We start from the raw sequence: 24,867 nt of genomic DNA, 5'->3' as shown, positions 1-24,867 counted from the left end.
CACGACCCTCATAGTAAGTTGTCCATGGTGTTCCTGTTTTACCCTCTAGCTCGTCCCCCACCTCAAGTCACCTATATATTTCGTGCCTAAGACATTTGTTAGGGTTAGCAAAGTATTAAGAGACATTGGAGACGGATTTGCTCATCTACCACTCCTTTAGGAGATCAAGACCTCCTAGGAGAAGATCCCTAGGGGATACCAAGACCCCTTCTAGGGAAGGATCTATCTTGATCATCAAGACCTCATCTCCTCTTGGATTTGAGAAGAACTCTATCTTTGTGCTTGTTTTCCTTTGATTGATCTTGTATGCTTGTGGATCTCAACTATGTTATTCTAATGGATGTGTAATTGGGTTTTGTTTGAGTGAATTCCCCTTGTGATTCTTGTTGTTCATCCATTTTTCCCCATCAAGTGTGAAAAGATCTCCAATTAGGGTTCCACCCTACAACACTCTTCCATTTGGGTAGTAAGCTTGGCGTCAAGGTAGTCCTGCGTTCTTGGTTCAGATTGTCGCGGGTCCGTGGCAAGTTGATCGATGCGGTCCCCCAAAGCTTCATTTTCTTGATGCAAAGCTCGTTGAGTGCCAAAGAGTTTAAGCTTCGTTATGTAGTCATTCGGTTCGTCTTGCTCATCGAAGATTGGGTTGGAGGTGCTCGGCCTATCCATCATGCTCAAGCAAATGTGAGTGGAAGAAAGAAAAGAACTCGACCAAATGTATCTTTTCCAATGTCGAAGATGGATCAATGGTCATCCAATGTGTTATTAGTACAATTGGTACCAGATCTTGTCAATCTCACACCTATACAAGTAAAGCTTATGGAGTGGCTTGGCAAGGACAGTGACACAAAATTGATGCAATTGTTAGTAAGATAACAATAATGTTGAAAGAGATTCACAAGTGAAACAAGTAGACCAATAACAATGGGTGGCACACGGAAACACACACACGGATAGGTAATTGGGGTTGTGCAACCAAAGAATGAGCACACAATGTGAAATCCACGGAAAACGCTCGTGTTGCAAAATGCTAGAGAGACGCTAGATTGCTCGAAAGGGCGAGATACGTGCACAACCTATGAGAGACAAAACATGTCGATTTTCTTTCCAAGTATGTTATTTAGTATGTTTCCCGGTGACACTACTGGAATCAGGATCTTTGCCGGCAGTCATGTCTTTGCCGTCCGCTAGCTGACGGCAAAGACCTTCTTTGCCGTCAGCTCAATAGAAGCTGACGGCAAAGACTTGGCTGACGGCAAAGACCGTATTTGCCGTCAGCCAAGTCTTTGCCGTCCTCGAGTGGACGGCATATAGTCTCTAGCGGACGGAAAAGAATGAGGGTGGCCCACTACCGACAACCACCTAACGGACATTGTCTTTGCCGTCCGCTAGCAGACGACAAAGAAAGTGGCCAAGCTAACGCCCGTTAGCTAGGATCTTTGCCGTCTGCTGGCGGACGGCAAAGAACTGTGCCCTAACTAAAATCCATATCGACGCCCGCCCGCGCCCCACATCTGTCCCCTCTCTCTCTCCGCCCGCGCCCGAGCCGCCGCCGCCCCGCACCATCCCGCCCCCGTGCCGCCGCCGCCCCGCGCCACCCCCGTCGCCGCGCCGCCCCAGCAGCCCCGGTGACCCCCTTCCCCGCCCCGTGCCATCCCCGTCATCGCACCGCACCGCCTCGTGCCCGAGCCGCCGCCGCCCCGCACCATCCCGCCCCCGTGCCGCCGCCGCCCCGCGCCACCCCCGTCGCCGCGCCGCCCCAGCAGCCCCGGTGACCCCCTTCCCCGCCCCGCGCCATCCCCGTCGTCGCGCCGCGCCGCCTCGTGCCGGAGCTGCCGCCGCCCCACGCCACCCACATCACCGTGGCACCCCCTCCTCCACCCCGGCGGCCCCGGCGCCCCTCTGCTCCACCACCGCGGCCGCGCTGCCGCTCCAGCGCTCCCTCCTCCACCAGGCTGCCCCGGCGCCCCTCTGCTCCACCACCGCGGCCTCCCGCCGCTCCGGCGCCCCCTCCTCCACTCGGCCGCCCCGGCGCCCCTCTCCTCCACCACCGCGGCCTCCCCACCCCTCCGGCGCCCCCTCCTCCACCCGGTGAGACCTCTTGTATTTTTTTTCTATTTTTGTTTCTGTATTTTAAGTTTAGTTTAGGTTTATTTTAGGTTTGGTTTGGTTTAGGTTTACTTTAGTTTAGGTTTAGAGCATAGATAGCCAGATTTCTCAACTCATTGGCATATAATGAATTATTATTGTTATATTATTAATAGATGATGGAACAAAAACTATTTCCCTTCAAAGTGAAAAATCTTTCAGTGAAGTAAATATTAGTGCACGAGTTCTTTTGTATATATTCAAATTCATCAATCAGCAACACTCGAATTAGTTTAATTTGAGAAAACAACAAGGCATGCATATTGCTTATGGAATCTGTCATAAGAGGCAAACTATACTCGTCTTTTCCTTTTCTTTTTTGCGGAAAGGCAAACTATACATTCTGATTTGCATACAAAGTAAATTGATTTTACGACACTACACCCTAGAGCCACCTAAAATATGGTGCAACTATGATTTGTTGCCACAAGTATTCCAATGTGATCACACCGGAAGGAACTTTAGGTTTAGTTTTGGTTAAGAAAGAAGAAAGATGAAAAAAAAAAGATAAAGAGGAGAAAGAAGAAGTGTATTTTCCCCCTATTTTTATATTACTATGCTCTTTTTTTCAACATTTTCAGTTTTCTTTCACGTCTAAAGAAATCCCTAGTTTTGAAGGGTGCCAATTGCCATTGCCAACTAACCTACCAAATTAACTAAGTGTTGTTGATGTTGTTGAGCACAAGTGCATTGATTTTTTTCTCTCAGTTTTCTTTCATGTCTAGAAACTTGGCTCTATGTTTATAGATATGCTTCTAGCTAGATACTAATTGGTCTCTTCTGCTGCTTATTAGAGACGGGGGGAGGCTGTCACCACAAGCTCCGCTCTGCCACACCGGAGTATGAGTTGGATGCTTTTGAGTTCTTCAATATCATACTTGGGACTTCCTCCAAGAGGCAGGTATATAAAAGGAGAGATCTCCCCTTCACCCATCTCATTATGATAACTCTGCTGTTTGCTACATCACTCCTTGTCCCAAACTGCAGAGGCTGCCTGACACTTTTATGAACATGCTGGGTGAAGATCCACCAAATAATGTGAAGCTGCGACAGGCCGGCAGCGGGTTTTGCAGGCTGTGGGACGTGGGGTTGGTGATCAAGGAGGGCCACATGTACCTGTGTCGTGGCTGGGAGAAGTTCTACCATGCCTACGACCTGCGGCTGGGGTACTTCCTTCTCTTTAGGTACAACGACGACGCCACCATGCTCATCGTGAAGGTGTTCAACGCGACTATGTGTCGCATGCGCTACACTGAGGACGATGATGCCAGTACGTTCTGCCTCTTCTTATTCCTCTACATTTGGCTTTGTCTCGCATCCATTGTTAACAGTCATTAATTGTTGCATTTGGACAGGCAATGGGAGCAGCAGCAGCGACACTAGCTACAGCCAAAGCAGCAGCGATTCTGGCTGTAGCAAAAGCAGCAGCGATTCGGGCTGCAGCAAAGACAGCAAGGAGGATGATCCGGACTGGAGTGGGGAAGAAGAGGAGCAGAGTGGGCATCAGGCTGAGGATGACCTAGTGATGGTGGTGGCTGACCAAGGGCAAGAGATGGTGGTGGCGCACCATGGGCAAGAGATGGTGGTGGCTGAGGATGACCTAGCGATGGTCGTGCCTGTCCTGCCTCAAGATGGCCTCACGATGGTGGTGGTACCTGACAATGACCTCGCGCCGGTGGTGGCGCCGGCGATCCCACAGCTGGCGACATGACCACGCCAATTGTGGTAGAAGACTACATCCCACTGCCTCCACCGCCTCGCCGCTCTTGGCGCATCAGGCTGAGGAAGGAGAAGGAGAAGAACAATGAGAACTGAAGTATGTCAGGTATGTCAGATCTCCAAAATGATCTATATATAGTTAGCTCTAATATGCTTAGTTACCTATGTTTGCTCTAATATGCTTAGTTACATATGTTAGCTCTAATATGCTAAGTTATCTCTACCATGCTTAGTTTCCTATAGGTTAGCTCCAAAATTACTTATGTTAGCACAAAATGACCAAGTTTACATAATAAGCTTATAGTCTTCTTCTTCTTCTCCAAAATGACATAAGTCAGCTATAAGTTAGCTCTAATATGCTTAGTTCACTCAAAGATGGCATAATTAGCTAGGTTGGCTCCATTTTACCTAAGTTGGCTCTAATATGCTAAGTTATCTCTACTATGCTTAGTTTCCTATAGGTTAGCTCCAAAATTACTTATGTTAGCACAAAATGACCAAGTTTACATAATAAGATTATAGTCTTCTTCTTCTTCTTCTTCTTCTTCTCCAAAATGACATAAGTTAGCTATAAGTTAGCTCTAATATGCTTAGTTCACTCAAAGATGGCATAATTAGCTAGGTTGGCTCCATTTTACCTAAGTTGGCTCTAATATGCTAAGTTATCTCTACTATGCTTAGTTTCCTATAGGTTAGCTCCAAAATTACTTATGTTAGCACAAAATGACCAAGTTTACATAATAAGCTTATAGTCTTCTTCTTCTTCTCCAAAATGACATAAGTTAGCTATAAGTTAGCTCTAATATGCTTAGTTCACTAAAAGATGGCATAATTAGCTAGGTTGGCTCCATTTTACCTAAGTTGGCTCTAATATGCTAAGTTATCTCTAATATGCTTAGTTTCCTATAGGTTAACTCCAAAATTACTTATGTTAGCACAAAATGACCAAGTTTACATAATAAGCTTAATTATAGTCTTCTTCTTCTTCTAGTATTCTTCTAGTCTTCTTCTAGTATTCTTCTAGTCTTCTTCTTGTTCTTCTTATTCTTCATTTTCTTCTAGGTTAACTCCATTTTACTTAAGTATGCTTACTTCTTATAGTCTTCTTCTTCTTTTTCTTCTTCTTTTTCTAACATCTTGTTTATCATTTTGCAGATTTGATTTAATTCACGGAAGCTTGCATGGATGGAGTGCTTCTTTTCCATTTGTGCTTTTATAGATGGAGTGCTTGTTTGGATGAACTATGTTTCTTTTGTATCGATGAACTATGCATGTATGGTAGGATGACACTATTGTAATATGTATGGTTGGATGCATGTATGTGGAACTTGCTATGTATGGTTGATGGAACTATGCATGTATGATGAAATTATATGTGTTGGATATCTCATATGTTTGCTGTGAACTTGCCATGTGAAAAATATATATGTATCATCTATTTGCTGTGAAAATGGTTGGGTATAAGAAAAAACAGAAAAAAGAGGCAATGCAGGCTCTTTGCCGTCTGCCACCGACGGCAACGGGCTCTTTGCTGTCCGCCGCAGACGGCAAAGAAGCCACGTGGCAACCACCTGTGCTTCCTGGCAGCTGACCCATTTGGTCAGTTTGCCTACAGTGGCAGACGGCAAAGGCTTGATGCTCTTTGCCGTCAGCGGCGGACGGCAAAGGCTGATGTTAGCCGCCTAACGAACTAACAACGAATTTATTGCCGTCGGCTTTCTTTGCCGTCCGCCGCTGATGGCAAAGGCCCCTTTGCCGTCCGCTTCAAAAAGCAGACGGCAAAGAAGCTCTTTGTCGATGCCTACTTTGCCGGAGCCTTTTGCCGTCCGCCATCCTTGCCTTTGCCGTCTGCCGTGGCAGACGGCAAAGTAGCTGATTCCTGTAGTGTGAACTCGCTCATGATGATCCAAGATGATCAATGATGGCAATATGGCATGCAATGTGGCCTAATGTTGTGGTTATTGCTTACAAGCTCTTTATTTTTTTTCTTTGCTTAAAAGCTTTTCTCTCCTTTTTTTATATGGCCACTATGCGGAATGCTAAAACCAAGATGGCAATTATGTATATGCGGGAACAATGTAATGACAGAAGAGATGATACGATGAGATATGCACGCAATGAAAGCTATGTGGAACACGTATCAGTAAAGTGCACAAGTAGCGTGGCCCAGGGTTAACAATGCAAAGCCAAGGAAAATGTACAATGATGTCATCGCGGTTACCGTCCTTGATTACGGTCGGGGTGTCAAAATGGTGAAGTGGTCATTGTCAATGTTGAGTCTCTGGCGAAGTTGAGTGGCGGTGATGTCGATGACGAACCGTTCGTAAGTAGCCGAAACAAGTTAGGAAACAGAAAACTGCAAACTCAAATTCTCAAATGGAAAACGTGTAAAAAATGTGGTTGGTTGCGGAAGTCGGTGGTAGTTTGCGAAAGGAACGGTGTGATAGAGGCAGAGGTGTCCCGTCTTTCGATGAGATGGTGGCTATCGTTTGGTGGAGTAAACTTTGACGATCCGACTACGAACGTGCGAAGACGTCGCGCCTTAGCAACCGCTAAACCAACTCTGAGAGGTTATTGACCACGTCGGAGCATGATCAACCTCACCATGAGGGTCTATTTCCTACAGGCAAATGAAGAACAAGCAAGAAACTGAGATTGCAATCTGGATATTGCGGATATAAGATGAAAGCTTTATTGATGAAAGTGGGGTTCTATGCGTCTTGGTTTGGTCGTTGAACACAAACGAAGTATGCGGGTTGCAGCTATGGCGAACTTTAATCTAAACAAAACCCAAAGTCTAAACGACCTTAAGCGTTGTATTTGTAGGGGGAAGAGAGGGAATTTCATCCCCCCTTGGCAAGGTGGGACTAAAACACCTCCTGAGTCGTTTCCCCTACAATATAGACTCTAAAAAATAGCCTACATGTAGTATTTCTAAATTACATGGGCCTGGCCCAAAAATAAGGTAGCGCAGCACCTATATTAAGCTATGGACGAAATTTATGAAAGAGCATCTTGCATATTTCGTCCATGCACTTGTACGTCATCATGGTGGCTCCAAAATGCTGAAAACTCCACCAGAAACTCCGTTCTTGTTCCCTTGCGCATGACATCATCTCCATGCTTGATCATGCTCCAATGTTCATCCCTCTTGTCCAACCTAGGCCCTTCATTTGTAAGCAAAACAAATGTATCCAATTTAGGCAGCATCATATTCTCATGAACCTTAAAATCGTAACCAAGAAACGAAAGTACCTGGTAATTTAATTGGATGTAGTAAGGATGCGGATGTGGTCTTGTGGTGAGAGACAACTTCTCCACCATCTCCATGGTAGCCAAGTTGTTGTAGCTCCCTCCATCAATGGTGACGCGGACAGAATGTTCCTTCACAACTCCCTTTGTATGGAACAAATTGTGCCTCTAATTTTGCTCAACTTGTTCAGAATCATGCCCACCCTGCTCTTCACTAGCAATAAGAGCAAAAGTCTCCTCATCATAGTCACTAGCGGACTCATACCCACCATCCTAAGTAACAATCATCACACGCGGAGATGGACATTTGCTCGCATAGTGACCTCCACCCTTGCAACGACGGCATATAACCTCATGCATTTGCCCTATTAATGCAATGGATGAAGAAGAGCTCTGTGCGGGACCAGAAGGTGTGCTCCTGCAGATGGTGATGGTGGTGCCTGTTTTCTTGTATCTCGGTTGGAATTGGCGGCTGAAGTAGGTGGTGCTGCAGTAGTACGTGTGGAAGTAGAGGATGGACGTGGTGTCCATGATGAAGATCGACCTGCAGAAAAAATAGTTCGCGCCAATGCATGTCGATCCTGCACTTCGCGTTCAGCCTTGCAAGCAAGATGGAATAAACGAGCGATATTGTTATACTCCTTATACTCTAAAATGGTTTGAATCTCTCTATTTGACCCACCCATAAAACGTGCAAGAATACCTTCGTTATTCTCAACAATACCACATCTAATCATGACAGTTTGTAATTCCTAATAATATTCCTCTACAGAATTTTTTCCTTGTCTTAAACGCTGTAATTTTTTAAGTAATTCACGTTGATAATATGATGGACACACAATAGTTTTCAAAGAAGGCCAAGTAGTTTGAGTATTATCATGATATAATCTACAATGCTCAGACCACCAAACAGAAGGAAAACTAGTGAATTCACAAACAGCAGCAGCAACACGTCTATCCTCGGGATATTGTAAGTATGTGAAACATTGTTCAGTTTCTAACTCCCACGTAAGATAGACATCAGGAATGTATCTACCCTCAAACGATGGAATATTCAATTTCAATTCAGGAACATGGTCATAATCTCGTACCTAAGGTGGTGGTGTAGCCATACCGTTGTGATGGAATGCATGTGGACAACCGGGTGCTTGTGCTGGTGGTTGCACGTAGTTCTAATTTTCATAAACGTCTTCCTAATAATCGCCCTCGTAATCGTAATCCTCCTCCTCAGCAGCAGGAGCCACATAAGCATCAACAGTAGGTGCAGAAGCATCGGGAGTTTGGCCGGGCTCAAGGGGAACACGCATTGCTCATCCCACTTGATTTGGAAGGCGATGTTGTTGATGTCGTTGTTGTTGTTGTTGACGTTGTTGCAGAGGTGCGACAGATGCGGCCGGTGGTGCTTGTGGAAGACGCGCGAGCAGTTCATTAAACTTGCCATGGAGCTTTGTTTCAAGCGTCTTCTCAATGCCATCGATCTTCTCCATAGACTCTTCAAATCTGTTTAGCACATGTTGCACATGTTCAGTCATCATTTGCCGAATTTATCATGTAATGCCTTGTTCGTCATGTTCTCCTAGTCAGCCTCATCAGCTTGTGATCCTGTCATGGTTAGTAGCAATAGAAGCACACAATAATATGATCCTATAGACTACTAGGAAGTGGTGTGGTGGAGTCACAAATCCGTCAAGCGAAACTCAATTTCTTACCAGTTCTTACCCAGCTGCAGGCGATGATCGGCAACCGTGGTAGTCAAAACTCTGAAAGCTTGGATAAAGCGATTGCCATGTGGTGTCAAACGCACGACATAGATGTATGTGGAGCTGGGAAGGCTTATAATATGGTAGCAAAAAAAGGCAGCAATAATCAATTCAGAGATGCAACGTTGAATAAACGCTCAATGACGATACTGTGCTGGTCCTAGGCTAGAACGTGCTAGAGGCGCGAGCCTAGAACACTAACAAAATCACGGCACTGCACGTAAACAAGGGAGGAGCACACTCTAAAAAAAATTCCTTTTTTCACTTTTTGCACTTTTTTTTCCTTTTTTGCTCACCAACAATTTTTTTTCAAAAAAGTCTACAAATGGTCTAAAAACCACCTAGCCAAATTTTTCCAGACGTAGTTTTTTTAAACTCGAACTATTTTTCTTGTAGGGGGACACTGAAGTTGGGGAGTCTGACTTTGGCACGACTCGTAATATGGTGTGCTCTGGAAATTGATAACAAAGAGGCACATACTGGACTCGGATTAGGACTGCTGCCGGAGATGAATCTAGTGGAACTCGGACTAGTGGCAGATATATGTAGGGGCGGTGGAACACGGACTGGTGGCGAATCTGTGATGGAGCTGCACTCGGATTGGCGTGATGGTGGCGGATATGTGGTGGTGTATATGGACTTGGATTGGCGGCGGATATGCGGTGGATGTATATGGACTCAGATTGGCAACGGATATTTGGTGACGGTATATGGCAGCGGCGATGAAGATGGTGCGGCGGCGACATAAAAACATGTGACAAGAACTCAAAAGTCAAAACTCTAAGCTAACTATACGCTAAGACCAGCAACTCGACACGACGATGCAACCGCAAATTCAACAAAGCAAAACACACAAAAACTTATGCAAAGGCTTAGATTGGTTCGAATATGATGAACCAACCCTATTTTTTTTTGTGGACTGTAGGTATGAAAAAAGACGCGATCTAAGTACGAAAAACTAGAAATTCTCATGGAGCAACCTGAAAATCTGATACCACTTGATAGAGGCAAAGGTGCGCCGCCTTTCGATGAGATGGTGGCTGTCGTTTCGTGGAGTAGACTTTGACGATCCGACTACGAATGTGCAAAGACGTCGCGCCTTAGCAATCGCTAAACCCTCCGAGAGGTTATTGACCACGACGGAGCATGATCAACCTGACCATGAGGGTCTATTCCTGCAGGCAAACGAAGAACAAGCAAGAAACTGAGAGTGCAATCTGGATATTGCGGATATAAGATGAAAGTGGGGTTCTATGACGTCTTGGCCTGGTCGTTGAACACAAACGAAGTACGCGAGTTGCAGCTATGGCGAATTTTCATCTAAACAAACCCCAAAGCCTAAACGGTTGCTTAAGGGTTGTATTTGTAGGGAGAAAGAGAGGGAATTTCGTCCCCCCCTGGCAAGGTGGGACTAAAATACCTCCTGAATCGTTTCCCCTACAATACAGACTAAAAAATAGCCTATATGTAGTATTTCGAAATTACATGGGCTTCGCCCAAAAATAAGGTGCGCATCACCTATATTAAGTTATGGACCAAATTTATGAAAGGGCATCTTGCATATTTCGTCCATGCACTTGTACGTCATCATGGTTGCTCCAAAATGCTGAAAACTCCACCAAAAACTTTGTTCTTGTTCCCCTTGTGCATGCCATCATCTCCATGCTTGATCATGCTCCAATGTTCATCCCTCTTGTCCAAGCTAGGCCCTTCATTTGTAAGCAAAACAAATATATCTAATTTAGGCAGCATCGTATTCTCATGAACATTAGAATCGTTACCAAGAAACGAAAGTACCTGGTAATTTAATTGGCATGCGCGAGCTCTAGTGATTGGTCCCATGTATGTAACAGCAGGGGCATGAGTGTAACTGTGGTATTGATGTCCTCATCATGTTGGGAAAATGATGAGGACATCAATACCATTGTTACACCCATAGCCCCTGCTACTATACATACTGGACCGATTACTAGAGCTTGCGCACGCCAATTAAATTACCAGGTACTTTCGTTTCTTGGTAATGATTCTAATGTTCATGAGAATATGATGCTGCCTAAATTGGATACATTTGTTTTGCTTACAAATGAAGGGCCTAGCTTGGAGAAGGATGAACATTGGAGCAAGAACAAGCATGGAGTTGATGGCATGCACAAGGGAGACAAGAACAGAGTTTCTGTCGGAGTAAATGGCCACGGGTAGCCTAACCGACTGCCCCTGGCTCTTCAAAAATTATCAGGCCATTTGGGCCTTCAAGCATTGGGCCGCCTTCCCCGGCCGGCTACCTCTGAAGCCGACTCTCAGAAGGCGACCCAGCCTCAGCAACCTCCCCCCAAGATAACAACGGGATGGCCGACTCCAGGAAGCCGGCCATAGAGGATGCCGACTCCCTAGAGCCGGCCATGAAGAACGCCGACTCCCCAAAGTCGGCCACGAAGAGCGCCGACTCCAAGAAGCCGGCCAAGACCGCACCCACCAAAACTACACCCACATAACGGTGACAAGACGGGGTGTGGCCACAGTGCGGCCCACTACCCCCGAAGCCCGAGGCAGGCATGGCCACGGGACGCCGTACGGGACGGCCATCTCCCGTCCGGCTCGGCACTGTAGCCATGCTGGCCTCAACGTCACCCATGACAGACGCCAGTACGGCCCACGGGCGGCGGGCCCCTTTAGCCAGAGAGAGGCGCGAAGGCGGCCCGGCCTCCCCCAGTCGGCCAAGGGCGTAGCCAGCCCCCAGAAGCCGGCTACCCCCTCCCTCGAAGCATGTGCCACATTAAGGAGACAAGACGAGGTAAGGCTACAGTGAGAGCCCTCGAGGCGGCACACTGTAGCCACGCTTACCTCGACGAAGCCCTCGTCATCAGGGACGAGGCTACAGTAAGCAGCCGCCGACAAGACCCCTAGGCGGTGGGGCTGGCCTGTCGACCAAGAGGCCGGCAGCCGGCGGGACCCACCAGTCGGCGGGCCCCAACGGCCGGCAGAGAAGCCGGCGAGCGCAGACACTGACGACTGGGACCAGCGCCCAGCCGGATTACAATTGTACCCCCGGGGGGTAGGCCTATATAAACCCCCCGGGGCACCCATGCAAAGGGTTGGCTTCTTAGAGTTACACACACCATAGAGAGAGGGAAGCAAGAGCTAGCCTTGTTCTTCTTCTCCCTTGAACCCAACAGCTCTAGGAGCATTTGTAGCTACTCTTTCTGATCTAGTGATCATGCGGAGACCCCGCAGAGCAGGACTAGGGGTGTTATCTCCACGGAGAGCCCCGAACCTGGGTAAGATTCGCCGTCGTGCATGTCTTCGCCTCATCCCGTTTCCAGGCACCGGCGATGTCTTACTGGCACCCACCATGATAAGCCACCCGTTGGCATATGTCGCACCTACCACCCGACATTTGGCGCCCACCGTGGGGCCATGTGCACCGTCGTCCGGAGACCTGTTCTGGACGGGAACCCTCTTCCTCCCCCGCGAGGGCAGCCAGCCTGCTGCGCCCGACGACGTTTGCCTCGACGCGCTGCAAGGCGTCGACGACGCCTGCGCGGCGAGCTGCCTCGCCGATATTCTCGGCAAGACTCGCATCTCCGACGAGCCCGCGTCCGACGCGGGCACGGACTACCCCGAGAGCCGCCTCGTCAGCCTCCTCGACCAGCTTCACGTCTCCAGCGAGCCTGCCGCAGATGTGGAGTCGGTCGGCTCCACCGACCCGATGCTCGTCGACTCCGACATGGCATCGCTCGACGCCTACCCCTCCGACGTGGTGGTCTTCGACGATCCTCTCCCTCGAGCTGACAGTGGCAGCAGCGCTGTCACCGAAGTGTTAGTCATCAGCCACGTCGCCAACTCGGGCGAGAACGCCCACGACGCCCTGCAAGCGGCGATGCACGACCTCTCCGTCCCCATCCCGGCCGACGCCGACGCCGAGACCCTGGAGGCACGTCGCCTTGCCCTCATCGCGGAGGGCCAGAAGATAGCCTCCATGAGACGCCTCACCGAGGCCCACCAGCGCGAAGTCGACCGCGCCGCCTTCGGTACGCCGCCGCCTAGTGGGCCGAGCCGAGCCGGCTTCGTCCAGAAGCGCGGCGCGGCTATCGCCAGCATGCTAGGGGCAGATCGCCCCGTCTACGCCACTCCGCTCTAGAATCTGCGAGCCGCTCAGGCGGCCGCCGAAGAGCTAAATGGGCTGGGAGCCGACGAGCTCCCCTACATGACAAGACGGATCCAGCAGCTGATCGACACGGCTGCAGAACGGCATGAAGCCGGCGCCCGCGCCGATAGTCATCCCCCGCGCCGAGAGCACACCGCGACGTCCCGCTCGCCGACTGCGAGCGGCGCCCGCCAGAAGAAAGACAAGGAGCCGGCTGCTAGCCGCAGCCGGACTCATATCACCATCGAGCGCGACGCGGAAGGCCGCCCTCGAGCGGTGGAGCGCCAAGGAAACCTGCCTCCTCCCCCGCCTCGAAGAGAGAGACGCCTCACCCCGCCGCCCGTCACGCACCCGACTCTTGGCGACCGACTAGGCCGCCGAGAAGGAGTTGGCGAGAACGACGCCCGCCACTGGATCGACCGCCTTGCTCGATCCCTGGCGCTAGAAGAAGAAGACGATGTCGGCCCGCCATGCTTTGGCCCCCGCATCTGCGACGAGCCCTTCCCCAAAGGGTTCTCGCTCCCCAAAGACACACCCAAGTACAACGGCTCCGTGAAGCCGAGATTGGCTCATCGACTACTCCACTGCTGTCAGCATAGCCAACGGCAATCGGCGCGTGGACGTGAAGTATGTCCCCCTCATGCTGCAAGGCACAGCGCGCACCTGGCTCAACAGCCTCAAGCCCTACAGCATCAACAGCTGGCTGGACTTCACGGAAGTCTTCATCCGCAACTTCACCAGCACGTACAAGCGGCCTCCCAAGCCTCGCCAGCTCTCCCTATGCGTCCAAGGGCCCATTGAGTCGACCCGCGACTACCTCACGCGGTGGGCCGAGCTCCGCAACTCCTGCGAGGGGGTGCACGAGGTTCAGGCCATCGAGTACTTCACCGCCGGGTGCCAAGAGGGCACCCTCCTCAAGCACCGACTCCTCTGCGACGAGCCGGCTACCCTCGACGAACTGCTGATCATCGCGGACAAGTACGCCACGGCCGACTCCTCGATGAAGACCGAACTCCGAGTGGACGCCTCTGGGAAGGTGATCGCTCCGGCTCCGAAGACGCCGGCTGGCGACTCCAATCGGTGCCCCTACCAGAATGATCACAAGCGCAAGGCCCCCATGCCGACTTCCACCAGTCGGCAGGTGGCCACAGTTGAAGATGAGCAGCCCGAAGAACGGCCAGCTCCCAAGAAGAAGGGTGGCAGGCCGGCTTGGCAGCCGGCTTTCTCTTACGAGCAGACTCTCGACGCCCCCTGCAAGTTCCACAGCGGCGCGAAGCCGTCCAACCACATGACCCGAAAATGCCATTGGCTCACGCGAATCTCCAAGGGCGAAGGGTTGTTGCCGCCTCCGCCTCCCGGCCCGCCGCCTCCAGCCCCCCAGCAGCCGGCGGCTCGGCTGGCAGTCGGAGCCATTCAAGATGAGTTCCCTGAAGAGCATGCCGCCTACGTCGTCTTTACGAGCCAAGCCGATGACAAGCGTAGTCAGCGCCGTCAGCATCAAGAGGTCAACGCAGTCGCCTCTAGCGCCCCCGAGTTCATGCACTGGTCAGAGAAGCCAATCAGCTGGAGCCAGGCCGACCACCCAGAGGTGATGCCATCCCCTGGCTCCTATGCACTGGTCTTAGATGTCACCCTCGCGACGGAGAGGCGAGCTGCCCGATTCTCCCGCGTCCTGATAGATGGCGGAAGCAGTATCAATATACTGTACCGCGATACCATGGAGAAGCTGAACATCAAGGCGAAGCAGCTTATGCCAAGCCGAACCGTGTTCCATGGTATCGTCCCCGGCTTGTCTTGCTCCCCAATCGGCAAGATTAAAATGGATGTTCTCTTCGGAGACGAAGATCATTTTCGCCGAGAAGCGATCTGGTTCGAGGTAGTGGATCTGGAGAGCCCCTATCATGCTTTGCTTGGCCGACCTACTCTGGCCAAGTTCATGGCTGTGCCCCACTACGCCTACCTGAAGATGAAGATGCCGAGCTCGAAAGGGATCATCACCATAGCCGGCGACTACAGGAAGTCTATCGAGTGCGCCATGGCCAGTAGCCGGCTGGCCGAGTCCCTCGTAGTGGCCGAAGAGAAGAAGATGCTGGAGCGGGTTGTGGCCATGGCCGGCAAGCAGCCGGCCCTGTCCCCCAACCCCAAAGATTATGATGCACATGGCTCTTTCCAGCCGGCCAAAGAGACGAAGAAGATACCCCTGGACCCGGAGAACCCGGAAAGGTTTGCTGTCATTGGGGCTAACCTGGACAGTAAATAGGAAGGCGAGCTCGTCGACTTCCTCTGTGAGAATCGAGACATTTTTGCATGGTCCCCAAAGGACATGCCGGGTGTTCCGAAGGATTTCGCCGAGCACAAACTACACGTCCGAGCCGACGCGAAGCCGGTCAAGCAACCCCTTCGTCGACTGTCCGAAGAGAAACGAAGAATCGTAGGAGAAGAGATAGCCCGGCTCCTTGCCGCCGGCTTTATTATGGAAGTGTTTTTTCCAGAGTGGCTTGCCAACCCAGTTCTGGTATTGAAGAAGAATAACAAGTGGCGTATGTGTATAGACTACACCAGCCTGAACAAGGCCTGCCCCAAGGATCCGTTTGCTTTGCCACGGATTGACCAAGTGATAGACTCCACAGCCGGATGCGAGCTGTTGAGTTTTTTGGATGCCTACTCAGGGTACCATCAGATCAAGTTGGACCCAGCTGACCGCCTGAAGACTGCCTTCATCACACCATTTGGAGCTTTCTGCTACCTGACTATGACATTCGGCTTGAGGAATGCCGGTGCCACTTTTCAGCGTTGCATGCAGAAATGCCTCCTCAAGCAACTCGGCAGAAATCCCCACGTCTATGTAGACGACATTGTGGTGAAGATAGAGAAGCGCGGCACCCTGCTGGAAGATCTCAAAGAAACATTCGCCAACTTGCACCGATTCCAAATCAAGCTCAACCCCGAGAAATGCGTGTTCGGAGTACCAGCCGGCCAGCTGCTAGGCTTCCTGGTCTCCGAACGCGGCATCGAGTGCAACCCTGTGAAGATCAAGGCCATCGAGAGGATGGAGATTCCCACCAAATTGCGAGATGTGTAGAAGTTCACCGGGTGCTTGGCCTCCCTGAATCGCTTTATCAGCCGACTAGGAGAGAAGGCTCTCCCCCTGTACCGACTCATGAAGAAGTCCACTCACTTCAAGTGGAATGACCAAGCCGACCAAGCCTTCCATGAGTTGAAGAAGATGCTGACCACTCCGCCTGTCCTGGCAGCGCCGACTGAGAAGGAGCCCATGCTCCTCTACATTGCCGCGACTAGCCGAGTAGTCAGTACTGTTGTTGTGGTCCAGCGCCCGGAAGAAGGCCGAGCCCAGCTAGTCCAGAGGTCGGTGTACTATCTAAGCGAAGTGCTATCCAGCTCAAAGCAGAACTACCCGCACTACCAGAAGATGTGCTATGGGGTGTACTTCGCCTCCAAGAAGCTGAAGCCCTACTTCCAAGAGCATCCCATCACGGTCGTGTGCACCGCCCCGCTGGCCGAGATCATAGGCAGCCGGGATGCATCCGGCCTGGTGGCTAAATGGGCCATTGCATTGGCACCATACACAATCTTCTACCAACCCCGCACCGCCATCAAGTCCCAAGCATTGGCCGACTTCCTCGTCGACTGGGCCGAGACCCAGTACCTACCGCCGGCTCCCGACTCTACCCATTGGCGGATGCACTTCGACGGGTCCAAGATGCGCACCGGCTTGGGAGCCGGCATCGTCCTCACCTCTCCCAAAGGCGACAAGCTCAGATACACGCTGCAAATCCACTTCGCCGCCTCCAACAACGTGGCCGAGTACGAGGCGCTCGTACATGGGCTCCGGCTAGCCAAAGAGCTCGGCATACGCCGGATCCTGTGTTACGGCGACTCAGACTTGGTGGTCCACCAGTCGTCTGGCGACTGGGACGCCAAGGATGCGAACATGGCGAGCTATCGATTCCTCGTCCAGCAGATCAGCGGGTACTTCGAAGGGTGCGAGTTCCTTCACGTGCCAAGGGCCGACAACGACCAAGCAGATGCCCTAGCACGGATCGGCTCCACCCGACAAACCATACCGACTGGCGTCTCCCTCCAGCGCCTCCTCAAGCCGTCCATCAAGCCGTCTCCAGAGTCGGACTCTATCTTCGTACCGCCTGTGCCAGATGCAGTCGGATTCCACGCCTCCCGACCCACCCACCCGAGTCATGGTGGCCGTCCTAATAGAAGAAGAAGTCACAGCTCCATCATGGGCCCAGCCCATCCTCAAGTTCCTAGTCAGCAGAGAGTTGCCGGCTGATGAGATCTCAGCAAGACTAGTGCAACGACGAGCCGGAGCATATGCAATAATCAACAGAGAGCTTGTCAAGCGCAGCGTCACTGGAGTCTTCCAGCGTTGTGTTGAGCCAAAAAAAGGAGTAGCAATCCTCAAGGATATCCATCAAGGTGAATGCGGCCACCACGCAGCCTCAAGATCACTTGTGGCCAAGGCTTTCTGCCATGGTTTCTTTTGGCCGACTGCTTCGGAAGATGCCAAAGAGATAGTCAAGAGCTGCAGAGGATGCCAAGTTTTCAGTTCCAAACAACACCTGCCGGCTTCTGCACTCAAGACCATTCCCCTCACCTAGCCCTTTGCCGTCTGGGGACTGGACATGGTGGGCCCTTTCAAGACAGCCCGCGGCGGCTTGACACATCTGCTTGTCGCCGTGGACAAGTTCACCAAGTGGATCGAAGCGAAGCCGATCAAGAAGCTGAACGGGCCGACTGCCGTGACATTCATCACTGACATCACTACTCGGTACGGCGTGCCGCACAGCATCATCACCGACAACGGCACGAACTTCGCCAAAGGAGCACTGGCACGTTTCTGCGCGACGCAGGGTATCCGACTGGACTTAGCGTCCGTTGCCCACCCGCAGTCAAACGGCCAGGTCGAGCGAGCAAATGGACTCATCCCCTCCGGCATCAAGCCCCGACTGGTTGTGCCACTGGAGCGATCGGCCGACTGCTGGCTCGATGAGCTGCCGGCTGTCCTCTGGAGCCTGCGCACTACCCCCAACAAGTCAACCGGCTTCACTCCGTTCTTCCTTGTATATGGTGTCGAGGCTGTCATCCCAACCGACATCGAGTTCGACTCGCCTCGGGTCACCATGTACACGGAGGCAGAGGCCAAGGAAGCAAGAGAAGACGACGTCGACCTACTAGAAGAAGGCCGGCTGTTAGCACTCAGCCGGTCCGCCATCTACCAGCAAGGGCTGCGCCGCTACCACAACCGCAAGGTCAAGCCAAGATCCTTCCAAGAGGGCGACCTTGTGCTTCGGCTGATCCAGCGAACAGCCGGCCAGCACAAGCTCTCGGCCCCTTGGGAAGGCCCCTTCGTCATCAGCAAGGCACTAGGCAACGACTCCTACTACTTGATCGACGCGCAAAAACCAAGAGCACGCAAGAGAGATGACTCCGGCAAGGAGTCGGAGCGACCATGGAACGCGAACCTCCTGAGAAGATTTTACAGTTGAAAGCAGTATGTATCATGCTACCCTTTTGTATTAAGTACGAACCAACAGGCCCCCCGAACGGTACTCGGGGACTGCCTTCATTTATCTATGAATGACGAGTGTCATATCCATGAATGTATTATTACATTTGATTTCTTGTCTGGCACCGGGTTCGACTAGTCGGCCCGGGGACTGGCCGCCTTGAGCTATATTAAAAGTTCTACCTGAAGTCAGACAAGTAGTGTGCCGGCTCCCGAGTCCTCTCTTGTTGAAAGTCGCAGCTCGAAGAATCGACTGTCCGACTAGCAAGAGCCAAGGCAGAAAGGATGCCCACACGAAAAACGGCTAAGGACTAACGAACTTATATAGCAAAAAGATGGCCCCCAACCACGCTTGCCGGCTGTCAGAACAGCCGGCTGGCCGGCTTCCTAAACACTTAGCTCTAATCCAACAAAGCTAGAGTACTTGCCCTCCCAATTGGCCAAGCACTCTTCCAGCCACAGATTGCAGAGCAACTGTCTGACTGGGGAGGCGGTAACCAAGGGAGGGCGGCAAAGGAAACAACAGAAGGATGAAAAGCAAAGAACGAGGAAAAGCCAAAACGCATGCATAAGTCATATATACATATAAAGCCCCCAACAGGCCGGCAATCGACATAGTTCGAATACACCCCCAGTGGGTGGAATTGTGCAGACTTAACAGAATATTGTTCCAAAAGTGATAAGACAGGAAAACAAAAGATACCAGACTAGACTAAGGCGCGGTGCGGGAGCCAGGCTGGTCGGTGGAGATGGCGTCGCCGGCTGAAGGAGTGGCCGGCTGGCGGGTCTCAGCTTGGTCACCACCGGTGGCAGGCGACGCACCCGCGCGTGACGTGGTGCTGGAGGCGCGGTCAGGCTGAGGCTGGTCGGCCGCTCCACCATCCGGCCCGGCGTCTTCACCCTCCTCCTCCTCCTCGCCCTCGTCGCTGGAGTCGATCTCCTCCGCCGAGTCTTCACCGTCTGCCGGGTTCAGCCCGAACCACTCCTCTGGCTGGGCGACACCGTTGTCATCTACCTCAGGGGCGAAGACGCTGGTGTCGGTGTAGTCGGTGATCGCCGAAGCCCGCCGGATGATAGCCGGCCGCGCCGGCTCCAGCTCCGTGTCGGCTTGCTGCCGCCAGGTAGCCAGCTGGTCCAGACTCCGGCCGGGATACCAGGCCTTGACGAACTCCAGCGCCCGCCTGGCGCCGGACCGAACCGCCGAGGCCTTCCAAGCTTCGAAGCGACCGACCGCCACCTCCAGCCAGTCGGAAGTCCGACTGGGGGTGCGGGGAACCACTTCGCCGGGCCAGAGGGCGGCCAATACTTGCGCCCCGGCACGCTGAAGCCGGCGGAGCAGTCGGTGAGCCGGCTGGAGACGGGCCTGGATCGCCAAGAGCTGCTCCTCCAGCGAACGGCCCGCGTTTGGTGCAATTTCGGCGCCAGCCTGCCTTCATGCTTGGCGGCGGGCTTCGATGATCTGGCTGGCAGCGGTAGAGTAGCCAGGGAAGTACTCTGTGCAAGAAAGAAAGAGAAAGAAGAGAAAAATACCAAGTCAGAAAACGAGCCAAAAGCGGCAGATGGCAAGAAAGGACGAAGAAGTAGGCGGCTTACCGTCAACCAGATCTTCGATCTGGCCATAGCCATTGATCAGAGTCTGCCTTGCTTCAGCCCAGCCAGCCGCTTCCGTCTCGTACTCGGCCTGGAGGGCGGCTTCGCGGTCCTGCACCGCCTTCAGAGCCGCCTTGTGGCCCTCCTCCTGGTCGGCCAACCTCTTGGCCAGGCGGTCACGTTCCTGCACCAAGGCGGCAAACTCGGCCTCCTTGGCACAAAGGGCAGTCTGAGACCCTCCCAGCCGTGCCCTCAGACTGGCGTTGGCCGCTGCAGGGACGGCAGAAAAAGAAGAAACAATAAGAGGAAGTCGTCAAGGAAGATCCGACCCGACTGCTCAGCAGTCGGCCCGAATCTCTGGGACTACACCCAGTGGGTGCGCTGACGCGCCCCCACATGAGATAAAGAACAAAGCACTTACCCCGGCTCTCAGTTAGGTCGGCGGTCTTCTGGGTCAGCTCCCGAGCCTGGGAGTTGAAGGCAGCCGCGCGAAGATTGTGGTAGTCCTGCAAGACAGGCAGAAGATCGAAGTAAGAACAAGAATAGCAAAGCGAAATCCACTAAGAAGTTCCAAGCCGCCTGCTCAGCAGCCGACTTGGAACTCGGGGAGTACACCCAGTGGGTGCGCTGACGCGCCCCCACGGAAGAAACCAAGATCAAGAAGAAGCAAGATAAGAAGACTAACCCGGATGGCCGCCCGCGTCGCAAGGAATTCGTCGGTGTATCGCCTCAGTGCCGTAGCCTGGGCCTGGAGCCGGGTCCGGACGTCCTGCGCGGCCACGTTCATCACGGCCGTCCCTCCGCCCGGCGTCCACCCCGAGGTGGCGCTGGCCACCTCCACATCCTGGGCCGACGAGCTGGAGCCCGCGGCCGGCTGCGGCTCCGACGCAGCCTTCTGTGGCTCTGACGCAGTCTTCCCCGCGCGCCGGCTCGGCGGCATCCGAACCGCCAGCTCAGTCCTCGCGGCCGGCTCGCCCCCCGCCGACTGCGCAGGCGGCAGATCAGGCCGGCCGCCTTGAGCCGCCCCAGTCGGCGGGGTCGGCACCGGCGCCCTCTCCAGGATGACGACGTCGTCATCCCTCTCCAGCCCCGGCTGGTCGCCGCCGGCTTCTTCTGGCGGGGGCTCCGGGGCCCCAGGCGCTGCGACGCGCAGTGGGATGACCAACAAGGCCCCCTCCGCCATCACCGCAGCTGCAGCCTCCGCTTGGGCCTTGGCTGCGGCGTCGGCGCGCGCCTTCGCCGCCTCCTCCTCTTGCGCCGCCTGGGCGGCGGCCGCCTTCCGTGCCTCCGCCTCCCGCGCCTCCCGCTCCTCCCGCACCTCCCGCGCGTTCCGTTCCGTCGCCGCCTGAAGGTCGGCACGGGGGTCCACGCGGCGAGTGGTGCTCCCAGATCCCCTCGGCGACTCGACGACGGAGGCGGCAGCCGCCCGCTCGAGCGACAACGGAGCTCTGGTTGTTGGAGAAAAAGACAAGGATTCAGGAACCACCATAGAAAAGAAAGAAAAAAGAGTACACGAAGTAGTTTAAACTTACGCCGACACCGTCTGCGGTTTCTTCACCGCCTTGCGGAAGCGAGCCGCCTTCACGGCCGCCTCCTCCCGCCTGGTCGCCGCTGCCCCGCCCCTGGGCTTCTTCGACCGACTGCCGAACAAACCCTGCACGGCTCGACGCTTTTGCCCGCCGCCCCAAGCAGGCGGCGCAGCGGAGGAACCCGCGCCGCGGCCAGACGCCGGCTGACGGCGCGGGACGACTTCGGCCTCGTCATCGTCCGGCCAGTCGTCGAAGCTGACTCCAAGCCCGGAGCCGCCTGCTTCGCCGCCGGATTGGCCGCCACCCGGCTCGGTGTTGTCGTCCATAGCAACCGCCCCCAAGTCGGGGTCCTCCAGATCGTGCTCCGTCCGGTCCGGGACGAATCGGCGCTCCGCGTCCGACCCGCCTGCAGGCCGAAGAAGAGGGCTCTGTCGAAAACAAGCCGACTAGTCAGAGTCGGCCAAAAGGAACTCAGCGACGAAACTGAGAAAAGAAGAAGATACAAGGAGAACGTACCGTAGGCGGCGGATTGGCTCGGCAATATGGCTCCTTGCCGAACTGCCACTCTGCGGAGAGTTTGCAGTTCGCAAGGTAGTTCACCATATAGGCCACCTCGTCATGCGGCATGTCCTTGGTACACATCCGGCTCGGATCGAGCTGGCCGCTCATCTAACAGATCAGATGAGGGCAGCTCTGGAGCGGGAGTACCCGGCGCGTGACGAAGGCGGCCAGCAGGTCGGGCCCCGATAAGCCCTCCGACTGGATCATCGCTCGCACTCAGGTGACGGCTGCGTTTCCAGCCGGCGTCAGCGTCATGGCCCGGTAGGACCACTGGGGCCGCCTGCCCGCCGGTGGGCCGGCTACGTAAGCCGGCAGATTGACATAGTCGCCCTGCGGGGCAACGTTCCTCACGTAGAAGTATGACTTTTGCCATAACTTCACCGACTGGATCAGCGTGATAACGGGGAAGGGGTTGTCGGCAGCCACCCTCCGCATCACGATGAAGGCGCCACTCTGATCCGGCACACCTTGCATGCGCGTGCCCACCTTGGACTGGAAGAACTCCCCCCAGAGCTCGAGGGTAGGGAGGACGTCGAGGTAGCCTTTGCACAAGGTGACGAAGGCGGACAGCAGCACCACCGTGTTCGGGGGGAGGTGGTGCGGCTGGAGTTGGTAGAACTCGAGCCAAGTGCGGAAGAAGGCGCTCACGGGCAGGCCGATGCCGCGCAAGAAATGTGAGCGGAAGACTACCCGCTCGCCCTCCCGCGGCTCCGGCGTAATCTCCTTCGCCGGCGTGAGACGGACCTCCACCTTGTCCGCGCCGGGCAGCCACCGCGTCTTGCGGAGGAATTCGACGTGATCCTCGTGGACGTTGGAGCCGTCCCAATCCCCGACGTACTGCATCGTGGCGTGGGGCTGGCAAGAACGAGCGCGGCGGCGGAGGAGCAAGTGGTGGAACGGTGCAGCGCCGAGGCGCTGTTTGCAAGAAAGGGCAGGAGGAAGAAGATGGTGGAAAGAGGAGGAGCGTGCGAGAGCCTGCTGCTCTCCCCTCCCCCTACTTATAGCTTCGCGAGGTGAAGCCGGGGAGGCGGGACGTGGGGTGAGACGTGGGATTAACTGCACCCACTCCCCCCACGCCTCGCGATTATTATGCCCTAAAAGCGTGCCGAAACCCCCGCAGGGAGACGTGCGGGCGGTTTCGGGCTGCAGAGAATCTACGCCTGGGCCCGGGCGTGGGCGTGGCGGGCCCCCAACCTGTGGCCACGTCCCGTCGCGCGCGTGGGCTTGCAGGCTTTTTTGCCACGTGGTTCGCAGGCGGCAAGTGGCCGGCCCGCGGCCCGTGCACGCGCTGGCGAGCTCCCGCCCTCCGACTCCAAAAAATTTCGCCGAGACGGCGCGCCCAACCAAAGTCGGCTCCTAGCTGCCGGCTCATCAAGATAGGAAGCTGACCGAGCTTCTCGACTCCCACCCAACCTCGAAGCTCAATCAGCTTCGGGGACTACTGTCGGAGTAAATGGCCACGGGTAGCCTAACCGACTGCCCCTGGCTCTTCAAAAATTATCAGGCCATTTGGGCCTTCAAGCATTTCAAGCATTGGGCCGCCTTCCCCGACCGGCTACCTCTGAAGCCGACTCTCAGAAGGCGACCCAGCCTCAGCAACCTCCCCCCAAGATAACAACGGGATGGCCGACTCCAGGAAGCCGGCCATAGAGGATGCCGACTCCCTAGAGCCGGCCATGAAGAACGCCGACTCCCCAGAGTCGGCCACGAAGAGCGCCGACTCCAAGAAGCCGGCCAAGACCGCACCCACCAAAACTACACCCACATAACGGTGACAAGACGGGGTGTGGCCACAGTGCGGCCCACTACCCCCGAAGCCCGAGGCAGGCATGGCCATAGGACGCCGTACGGGACGGCCATCTCCCGTCCGGCTCGGCACTGTAGCCATGCTGGCCTCAACGTCACCCATGACAGATGCCAGTACGGCCCACGGGCGGCGGGCCCCTTTAGCCAGATAGAGGCGCGAAGGCGGCCCGGCCTCCCCCAGTCGGTGAAGGGCGTAGCCGGCCCCCAGAAGCCGGCTACCCCCTCCCTCGAAGCATGTGCCACATTAAGGAGACAAGACGAGGTAAGGCTACAGTGAGAGCCCTCGAGGCGGCACACTGTAGCCACGCTTACCTCGACGAAGCCCTCGTCATCAGGGACGAGGCTACAGTAAGCAGCCGCCGACAAGACCCCTAGGCGGTGGGGCCGGCCTGTCGACCAAGAGGCCGGCAGCCGGCGGGCCCCAACGGCCGGCAGAGAAGCCGGCGAGCGTAGACATTGACGACCGGGACCAGCGCCCAGCCGGATTACAATTGTACCCCCGGGGGGTAGGCCTATATAAACCCCCCGGGACACCCATGCAAAGGGTTGGCTTCTTAGAGTTACACACACACCATAGAGAGAGGGAAGCAAGAGCTAGCCTTGTTCTTCTTCTCCCTTGAACCCAACAGCTCTAGGAGCATTTGTAGCTACTCTTTCTGATCTAGTGATCATGCGGAGACCCCGCAGAGCAGGACTAGGGGTATTATCTCCACGGAGAGCCCCGAACCTGGGTAAGATTCGTCGGCATGCATGTCTTCGCCTCATCCCGTTTCCAGGCACCGGCGACGTCTTACTGGCACCCACCATGATAAGCCACCC

General features: G+C 54.2%; 1 protein-coding gene across 1 annotated transcript; it reads right to left on the bottom strand.

Annotated features, from left to right (window-relative positions):
• Positions 1-8,692: 8,692 nt before the first annotated feature.
• On the bottom strand, positions 8,693-21,241 carry LOC141022682 (uncharacterized). The gene is made up of 3 exons (XM_073498945.1): positions 20,838-21,241; positions 20,574-20,658; positions 8,693-8,718 (listed from the first exon to the last, which is right to left on the bottom strand). Exons 1-3 carry the CDS (start codon positions 21,090-21,092, stop codon positions 8,693-8,695), a joined length of 366 nt encoding a protein of 121 aa, XP_073355046.1. The 5' UTR covers positions 21,093-21,241.
• Between the last annotated feature and the right edge of the window lie 3,626 nt (positions 21,242-24,867).

The sequence above is a fragment of the Aegilops tauschii genome, chromosome 5 (genome assembly GCF_002575655.3).
Source record: "Aegilops tauschii subsp. strangulata cultivar AL8/78 chromosome 5, Aet v6.0, whole genome shotgun sequence".
In the NCBI taxonomy this organism is placed as follows: Eukaryota; Viridiplantae; Streptophyta; class Magnoliopsida; order Poales; family Poaceae; genus Aegilops; species Aegilops tauschii.
This window is presented reverse-complemented; position numbering and strand designations above follow the sequence as displayed.

Coding starts and splice junctions, on each gene's coding strand:
- LOC141022682 (XM_073498945.1), bottom strand. CDS start 21,092: ATGCCGCCGAGCCGGCGCGCGGGGAAGACTGCGTCAGAGCCACAGAAG. Junction 20,659..20,837: donor CGACGCGGGCGGCCATCCGG/GTTAGTCTTCTT, acceptor CCTGTCTTGCAG/GACTACCACAATCTTCGCGC. Junction 8,719..20,573: donor CGACCTAACTGAGAGCCGGG/GTAAGTGCTTTG, acceptor TAACCATGACAG/GATCACAAGCTGATGAGGCT.